Source organism: Mucor mucedo (assembly GCF_025094135.1).
Source record: "Mucor mucedo strain NRRL 3635 chromosome Unknown EV154scaffold_5, whole genome shotgun sequence".
Classification (NCBI taxonomy): domain Eukaryota; kingdom Fungi; phylum Mucoromycota; class Mucoromycetes; order Mucorales; family Mucoraceae; genus Mucor; species Mucor mucedo.
The window spans coordinates 306,009-314,114 of record NW_026252289.1 but is presented as its reverse complement, the minus strand read 5'-3'; the positions used below and the strand labels follow the sequence as shown (position 1 = coordinate 314,114).

Sequence of the window (8,106 nt, the reverse complement as noted above, 5' to 3'; positions counted from 1 at the left end):
GTTGAGCAGGTATTTGTATATGCATGTTTGTGTATAATCACGCATATATGTCGTTTAATATGATATTGTTTAATGCTACCATTTCATAGTATAATCCCGTGTCTGATGAGGCTGAAGAAGAAACTTCTAAACACTCTGACGATATTGTGAATGAATCTTCAAGTCACGAAGACCAGCTTGATCCCAATGAAGAAGTCGAATTCGTAAGAATCTTGGAATCGAGTGCTATTGACAAGGAGTTGAATAAAGCTCAAAACCGTCTGCGTAAAAGTGGTAGACCCGCAGAATACGAACTGAAGACTTGCTGGACTATCAACACAATGCCTAGTAACAACGATCTTAAAAAGGGGTCTACTGATCTCTACTACGGACGCGTCTCTTTTTCCTTTTCGTCTTAGTCTTTGTACATGGCTCCAAATACATCATTATGCCTGTAAATGGCCTGGTTAAGAAAGTTATATGTATTACGAGATGCGGGAAGAGGTCCATTTATTATACTTGAAGTATAAAAATATTAGCATGAATGTTTAGCCTGACTCTGACTTTTATATGGCCTTCAGAAGGTGTTTTTATTGATTGGCCTGAATTTAAAATATAATTTGCATTACAAGCTTTGGTGCTCCGTGAAAAAGAGCAAAAAAAAAAAAAAAAAAAAAAAAAAAAACTTCTTTTTCTTTATTACGTTTTATATATATAAAAAAATGGTTGTAAATAAAAGTCCTGAAGCTGATTCAGACTTAAAATTGGAGTCTTCGCCCGAGATGAAGGCCAAAGAAGAAAAGACTGAAGTCAAGGAAGAGAAAAACGACGTTAAGGAAGAAAAGACTCAAACCAAAGAAGAGAAGGAAGAAAAAGCTCAAGTCAATAAGCCAAAGATTACCGACGGTATGTTTTAGTTTCAAAGAGAAACACAGTGGTTTCAGGTATTAATGCCGTTAGTTAGAAGAGGCCATGTTCAAAGCAATCTTGCCAAAAAACAATGAATTGGAAACAGAGAGTGTCGGTTCCTTTCATTGGCACATTGAGGACTGGAAGGCTTTAGAGACTAAAACACATAGTCCTGTATTCCATGTAAATGGATACCCTTGGTAAACACTTTTCCTTATACATATACAAAGAAAAATAGAAAACGAATACTTACCACTGCTTTTTCTTTTCTTTATAACATAGGCGTATTTTGTTATTTCCTAAGGGTAACAACCAAAAGACAGCTACCTCCATTTATCTCGAAATTGCTAGTCCAAAAGAGAATGGTCTACCAGATGGATGGCACATTTGTGCTCAATTCGCACTTGCCATTTCCAATCCCGAAGATCCCACTTGTTATTACCCAAGCAGTAAGCCGGGGGGGGGAGAGAAAGCGTAGTGTTCAATCTATAAGCTAACTTTTATGATTTAGGTGCTAATCATCGTTTTTCATCTGAAGAGATTGATTGGGGATTCACGCGTTTTTACGATGTAGAAGATCTTGGTCAAGTTTCCGCCGCAGGAAAGGGACCGTTCCTTGTCAATAATAAGACGACCATTTCCGTTTACATCCGTATCGTGAAAGACGAAACAGGAGTTCTTTGGCATAATTTTGTCAATTACGATTCCCGTAAGGAAACCGGCTATGTTGGTATTAAAAACCAAGGAGCTACATGTTATATGAACTCTTTGTTACAATCGCTTTATTGCACCAATAAATTCAGAAAGGCAGTGTATGAGATTCCTACCGAGGGGGACGAGCCTACCAAAAGTGTTGCCCTGGCTCTTCAGCGATGTTTCTACAACCTACAATATGCTTCTGCTCCTGTCGGCACTACAGAATTAACTCACTCGTTTGGTTGGAACACTCTGGATGCTTTTATGCAGCATGACGTACAAGAATTCAATCGTGTCTTACAAGATAATTTGGAAGAAAAGATGAAGGGTACACCAGCAGATGGAGCCATCTCGAAATTGTTTGAAGGAAAAATGAAAAGTTACATCAAGTGCATAAATGTCAACTTTGAATCCTCACGAGTTGAAGATTATTATGATATCCAGTTAAATGTTAAGGGTTGTAAAAACCTGATCGATTCATTTGAAGATTATATTACAGTCGAAACATTGGAAGGTGATAATAAATACATGGCTGAGGGGCATGGTCTTCAAGATGCAAACAAAGGTGTCATTTTTGAAAGCTTCCCTCCTGTATTACACTTACAGCTCAAGCGTTTTGAATATGATTTCATGCGGGATACGATGGTCAAGGTACTACTTCAAAGTTTAATTTAGAAGTGTTCATGTAATAACTTTTTTATTTGTTAAGATCAATGACCGACACGAGTTCCCCGCCGAAATTAACTTGGACAAGTATTGTTCAACTGCCGATGAAGATGGCCCATATGATTATGAACTTCACGGGTAAACCCCTTTTTTTTTATATAGAAGATAATGTCATCATTACTCATGGTTACATTTTTGCTATAGTGTTCTTGTCCATAGTGGTGACATCACGGGTGGCCATTATTTTGCCTTAATTCGACCTGAAGCCAACGACAAATGGTTCCGTTTCGATGACGATCGTGTGACGCCTGTTTCCAAAAAGGAAGTGTTTGAGGAAAATTACGGTGATGAACCTCATCGTGATAACAAAGATACCTCTGTTGCATCTCCACCATTCTTAACAGGCACTACGAGAGTAAACAGTGTTCGTATGATGAAGAGATTCACTAATGCATACATGTTGGTTTATATCAGAAAGAGCAAATTGGATGAAATATTAGCACCTGTACAAGAAACAGATATCCCCGAGCATTTAAGTAAGAAGAGGTCTACATGATTATTTTTATATACTTACCTTTATAAAAAAAATTAGAGCGTCGTTTGGACGATGAAAAGGCAACAATCGAAAAACGCAAGAAAGATAGACTAGACATGCAATTGAATGTCAAAGTAGCTGTAAGACTTCCTATGCATGTATTCGATTAAGTGTGTTATTTATATGATTTTGCAATATAGGTTGTGACGGATGACTCCTTCAAAGAATATCAAGGGTTTAATCTAGCTGCATTCGATGATAGATATTTGGAAGCATCTGACAATGTCGATATTTTCAAGGCTCTCAAAACCGAAAAAATTAGCGCATTTAAACAGCAGTTAATAGACCATTACAAAGTTGAACCCGAAAGATTTAGATTGTGGAGTATTCTTTACCGTCAAAACAAGACTGTCCGAGTAGATCAGCCTCTGTCATTAGCTGACGAAAGAACCAGTAAGCGTGGCTACATCTAATCCCTGTAATTTCTATTCTTACCGTTCTATTTAAAAAAACTATTAGCTGTCGAAAAAATGAGAGAGGCTACCTGTGTCAGCTCTCTAAATAATGGATTCACCAAATTTTATATGGAAATAGCTGAAAAAGATAAGCCTTTACCTGTACTTAAAAACGACCAAATGCTCGTCTTCGTTAAATATTTTGATGTCAAGCAACAAAAATTAAGGTACAGAAAAAAAGGGGGGGGGGAAGAATAGTCAAAATTTTGTTATTAATAATCTTTGATACAGAGGTCTTGGTCACATATTTGTCTCTCTTAGTGATAAGGTTGGCAGTATTTTATCCATACTGGTTGAAAAAGCAGGCTTGCCTAAGAGCACTTCAATTCAGCTTTACGAAGAGATCAGACCTACATCAATTGACCCTTTAAAGAGTGACCAAACCTTCCGTAAGGCAGAAATCCAACATGGTGATATTGTTTGTTTCCAACAAACAATATCTCAAAAAGAGTAAGTTTTCTTTTTCTTTTTCTTACGGCGTTTACTCAAAGGTTTTTTTTTTCAAAACAGAATTGATGAATTGTTAAATGCTGAAAAATACCCTTCAGTACCACACTATTATAAATACTTATACAACAAGGTGTGTATCTTATTACAGCCTGTCCCCGACAGTAGAGTAGGAAACGGCAAAAAGCAGGATATAAAGCTTATCTTGGACAGAACTGCCAGTTATGCACATGTTGCAAATCGACTTGCAAGTCAACTTCATGTGGAATCTACCAAAATCCGTTTCATGTCCTCCGATCCTGCTACAAATCAACCTCGCGATATCATCCATTATAAACCCGGGAAAAGGCTTGAAGAGATGATCCCTACTTTACCCAAACCAAATGATTATGCTCAATTTGTCAGCTTCGAGAATATCAATACACCTGTCATGTACTACGAGATCATGGATCTGGATGTTGCAGAGTTAGAGTCAAGACGGTCAATTGAAGTGAATATCATTGGTCCCACTTTACGTAAAGAGACTAAAGTTACTGCGCTTGTCACAAGAGCAGGATCCGTCCGTCAGCTTCTGGATCAAGTGATTACCAAGGGGAAAATGGAAATCAAAGATCCCAGTAAAATCCGTCTTTATGAAGCTGTTGACGGTAAAGTCACACAGGAGTTCTCGCTTGATCAGACTGTGGACAATGTAGCTTGTGAAAAAACTGCAGTCGTGTATGCCGAGGTAACTTGAAAGATATTGTATATGTTTTTGTTAACCAACTGACGTAAAAAATACATATAGCCTATTCCTAAAGACGAATTAGAAATGGACCAAGATACAGACCGTTTGATTCAAGTTGTTCATTATCACAAGAACCCCACTGAATTCCATGGTATTCCTTTCCGGTTTGTTGCTATTAAGGTAAATAAAAAAATCAAAGCAGACATATATAAAAAAAAAGGCCAAATGTTTAATAAAGGGTTGTTCTTCTAGGGCGAGCCTTTTGAGGAGACCAAAAAGCGGTTACAAAAGAGAACTGGCTTGGGTGACATGGATTGGAAAAAGGTCAAGTTTACCGTTTTGAGGAACTTGAATGCACCAGAACCACAAGTGACAGTTATCGATCAGCCCACATTTGAGCTTCGAAACGCACGTCTTCAAGAAGAGGATGCGCTTGGGTTGGACCATATGGATAAATCATCAAAGGGTCGATTTAGCAGTGTGTTTGAAAAGGGAATCTTTATCAGAGGGTAAAAAAAAAAAGAAATAAAAAAAAAACGAGTCTTTCTTTTTTTCGCCAATTTGAAATATGGTTTTACCTTTGTGTATAAAAAGCCTTACAATGTCTAAAGCGGGTCATCTCAATTTGCCATACTCGCTTTGTCTTTTCTTACAAAGACGTAAAAGGTTACATTTTGTACTAGCAATGTATTTTGTGATATAATTCTATCTTCACTATATTGGCCTCTAGGACATTGCGTAATATTAGGTGATATTTATATGATTAAACACTTTTAAGATTCTCAAGAACACTATTTTCTATTTGCAAGCTTCAATAGAATTATACCAACTACTATGAAATGTTAAAAAAATATACCGATATTAAATATTTACAGCATCTTACAATCATATCTAGAATCAGCTTTAGTAAAAAAAAATACTAGATCTTAATGAGAGATCTCTACAACTTTTAGGATGTGTATGACTTTCATTTAGACCTTTGAGTATCTTTTTTAGTAGTTGTCATAGTTACTTAAAGAATGCCAGATGGGCAAAAATGGGATTTAAATTGGCGCTTTTGAACTCTAAATTGAAGGTCGCACAGTGAGGGCGTTCACTTTCCAAATCGTTTTTACCTCCTTTTTAAATGATGTTAAAATAGAAATCGCATATGATTAATCTCAATTTTTTTTTCGCATCGGTCAATTAGTGATAAAATATATTTAGCATGAACATGATCATCAAATTATTGCCTAATTTTGCAAAATGAAGTAAAATTAAAGCCAAATATACCTTTCTGTGCATGTCGATCAGATTTTCTATTTTGGACCTTCAGGTTCTCTTGTTGACAATAATTTTCAATATACGTGCACAGGTGAATAAAAAAAGAAGGAGGGAGGAGGCCTATTGAACAACTTGAGTTAAGTATAGTTTACCCAGTGAATGGGGGATAATTGCCGAGTGGAGAAATGTATTTACGGTCATTGTACGTTCAGTTACTCATTTGGTAGTGGCTACCACTAATTGAACGATGACGAGTGCTGTGGCTGTGCCAAGTGTCGCCCTCCTATACCCGTTTCTGGATAAGGCAATCCGGGTACAAGTTATTTGGAAAAATAAAATTTCTACAATTTTATGCATTGACTTCCAAGCCAACCCTGCTTAAAGAAATCCTTGGTATCTATTTAAATCCATTATATTGACACAACCGTAAATGCAATAGACTTTTTTTTTTTTTTTTTCGTTCTACCATGCCTTTTAAACAACGCCTATTGACCCGCTCTGTGTTACTGTGGTCTGCATCAGATGATTGGTAATTAAAAAAAATATCTATTTTGGCTGCACACTTTTTTTTTCTTTTCTTCTTTTTCTCTCTTCTTAACTTCTTTTTTTTTTTTAAATAAATCTTTTTACTTTTGTACCGTTTCTTATAAAACGGTTCCCCCAACCTTTCATTAACATATATTCTTGTCTACATCTCGAAGCAAGAATCTCAATCCCTCATCATCTCAAAAACAAGACGATCCCAAGTAGGTGAAAAAAAAAAATGTGAATCAACTAGGCAATAAATTAACCTTTTTATAGCTCAAAAAATACAATGGGACAATTAATTTCTGGCTTAAATCTCCGTCCAGGCGATGCTCTTGTACCTGAGCTGGGTTTTGATCTCGAGAGTAAGTTCAATATTAGTTTTGTAAGCTAAAAATGATTAACATTACTTGTTTTAGGTGCTACACCTTCTAGTGACGAACTTCAGTTGTACAATAAGCTTTCATCTTTATTAGTTAAACCGGGACCAGCTTTATTACATCTCTTGAAAAGCTATGTTCCTGCCTCCGATCTAATTCGTGATGCAATTGCCAAACCTACTCCCGAGAACGAAGCTAAAGCCTGGGAGGCAGTTTCACCTACTGTAGATATTTTGCGTGATATCTATGACTATTCTGCCGATCTTCGTAAATAAGAAATATCCAAACCAGAATATAATATATCTTATTGACTTGTAAAATCTATTAGAGGAAGGATTACCTACATTATTGGGTGTTCTTTGTCAAGGTGATGTTAGCAAAAATTTAGAAAAGAATCAAGGTTTAGCCAAATTATTTGCAGAACTCTTGGATTTCGTTTTTGAATTTGATCATCTCAAGATGCATAGCCCAACACTTCAAAACGACTTTTCATACTATCGACGCATGTTACAAAGAGGACGCAGTAGTGGAAGAGACGACGACTCTTGTGTGTCTGATTTAAGGAGTGCCATGATCGAAGATGACCAAGCCAATCGGATTTCCCTTTTCATTGCATATCCAACTCCTATGTTAAAATGCATCATCGATACCACCACCAAATTCGTTAATAGCAATCAGTTACAAAAAAGCGTAGGAGATTGGCTCGCAGCTTTATGGGCTACATGTTTCAACACCGTCAGTAAAAAAAAGTAAGAGTGGTCTTTATTGTTTGAAATAACCAAAATGTATATTTAACATTTGTGCCTTTAGGAATCAAAGCCCTGCAGTATCTGCTTTCTGTATGAAAGTGATGGTAGTTTCTATTATATTGTACGATCACATTGATCCAAATGGTGCATTCTATAAACACTCTCCAATTAATGTAAGTTGGTCATCATTAATCACATGAATCATGGGCTAAATTATCTTTTCTTTAGATTAAAAATTCTGTCAAAATTATCCAAACAATAACGAACCTCAATGTTTCCAAGGAATATAGCGCCACAAACCTATTATCTGCTTTAAGATATAACTCAAAGCATTTAAATGATGATACTACACCAAAAGGCGTGAAAAACTTGGTTCTGGCCACATAATTCGTACTACCTATTAATTTCTATTTTTACCTTTTTTATCCCCCTCTGCCTCTATTTTTTTTTTTATATACTCTTTCTTTTTTCTTTTTTTTTTATTTACCCTTTTTTTCTTCTTTTCTTTATTGCCGACACTTGTATAATTTTACCTCTTATTCCTAATTACTCCCATTTCACACTATTTTACAAACCAAAAAACCAAAAAAAAAAAAAAAAAAAAAAAAAAAAATTAATGATATAAAAAAAAAAAAAATTCGTTGCATTAATTCCTTGTCGCATCAGTTTCGGGGTAGTATTTATTTTCTTTATTTGGGAACTGTCTTGTGCAACA

At 35.9% G+C, this 8,106-nt stretch overlaps 2 protein-coding genes across 2 annotated transcripts; both read left to right on the top strand.

The window, feature by feature from the left end:
- The first annotated feature begins 669 nt into the window (after positions 1-669).
- On the top strand, positions 670-5,088 carry EV154DRAFT_239233 (uncharacterized protein). The gene is made up of 13 exons (XM_051594543.1): positions 670-885; positions 940-1,088; positions 1,171-1,337; positions 1,400-2,235; positions 2,294-2,388; positions 2,455-2,786; positions 2,843-2,925; positions 2,986-3,238; positions 3,305-3,467; positions 3,532-3,750; positions 3,811-4,474; positions 4,535-4,654; positions 4,727-5,088. Exons 2-13 carry the CDS (start codon positions 952-954, stop codon positions 4,985-4,987), a joined length of 3,330 nt encoding a protein of 1,109 aa, XP_051462870.1. The 5' UTR covers positions 670-885; positions 940-951; the 3' UTR covers positions 4,988-5,088.
- Positions 5,089-6,301: 1,213 nt separating this feature from the next.
- EV154DRAFT_492284 (uncharacterized protein) lies at positions 6,302-8,028 on the top strand. The gene is given in 7 exon segments (XM_051599660.1): positions 6,302-6,321; positions 6,337-6,483; positions 6,539-6,627; positions 6,682-6,909; positions 6,971-7,391; positions 7,453-7,564; positions 7,620-8,028. The coding sequence occupies 5 exon segments, from the start codon at positions 6,552-6,554 to the stop codon at positions 7,776-7,778; spliced, it is 996 nt and encodes a 331-aa protein (XP_051462869.1). The 5' UTR covers positions 6,302-6,321; positions 6,337-6,483; positions 6,539-6,551; the 3' UTR covers positions 7,779-8,028.
- The last annotated feature ends 78 nt before the right edge of the window (positions 8,029-8,106 follow it).

Bases quoted from the DNA above. Each gene is read 5' to 3' on its own strand.
- EV154DRAFT_239233 (XM_051594543.1), top strand. From the start codon at position 952: ATGTTCAAAGCAATCTTGCCAAAAAACAATGAATTGGAAACAGAGAGT. The intron at 1,338-1,399 runs GTAAGCCGGGGG...TTTATGATTTAG, and splicing joins CACTTGTTATTACCCAAGCA to GTGCTAATCATCGTTTTTCA. The intron at 4,475-4,534 runs GTAACTTGAAAG...AAATACATATAG, and splicing joins CTGCAGTCGTGTATGCCGAG to CCTATTCCTAAAGACGAATT.
- EV154DRAFT_492284 (XM_051599660.1), top strand. From the start codon at position 6,552: ATGGGACAATTAATTTCTGGCTTAAATCTCCGTCCAGGCGATGCTCTT. The intron at 6,910-6,970 runs GTAAATAAGAAA...AAAATCTATTAG, and splicing joins TGACTATTCTGCCGATCTTC to AGGAAGGATTACCTACATTA. The intron at 7,392-7,452 runs GTAAGAGTGGTC...TTGTGCCTTTAG, and splicing joins AACACCGTCAGTAAAAAAAA to GAATCAAAGCCCTGCAGTAT.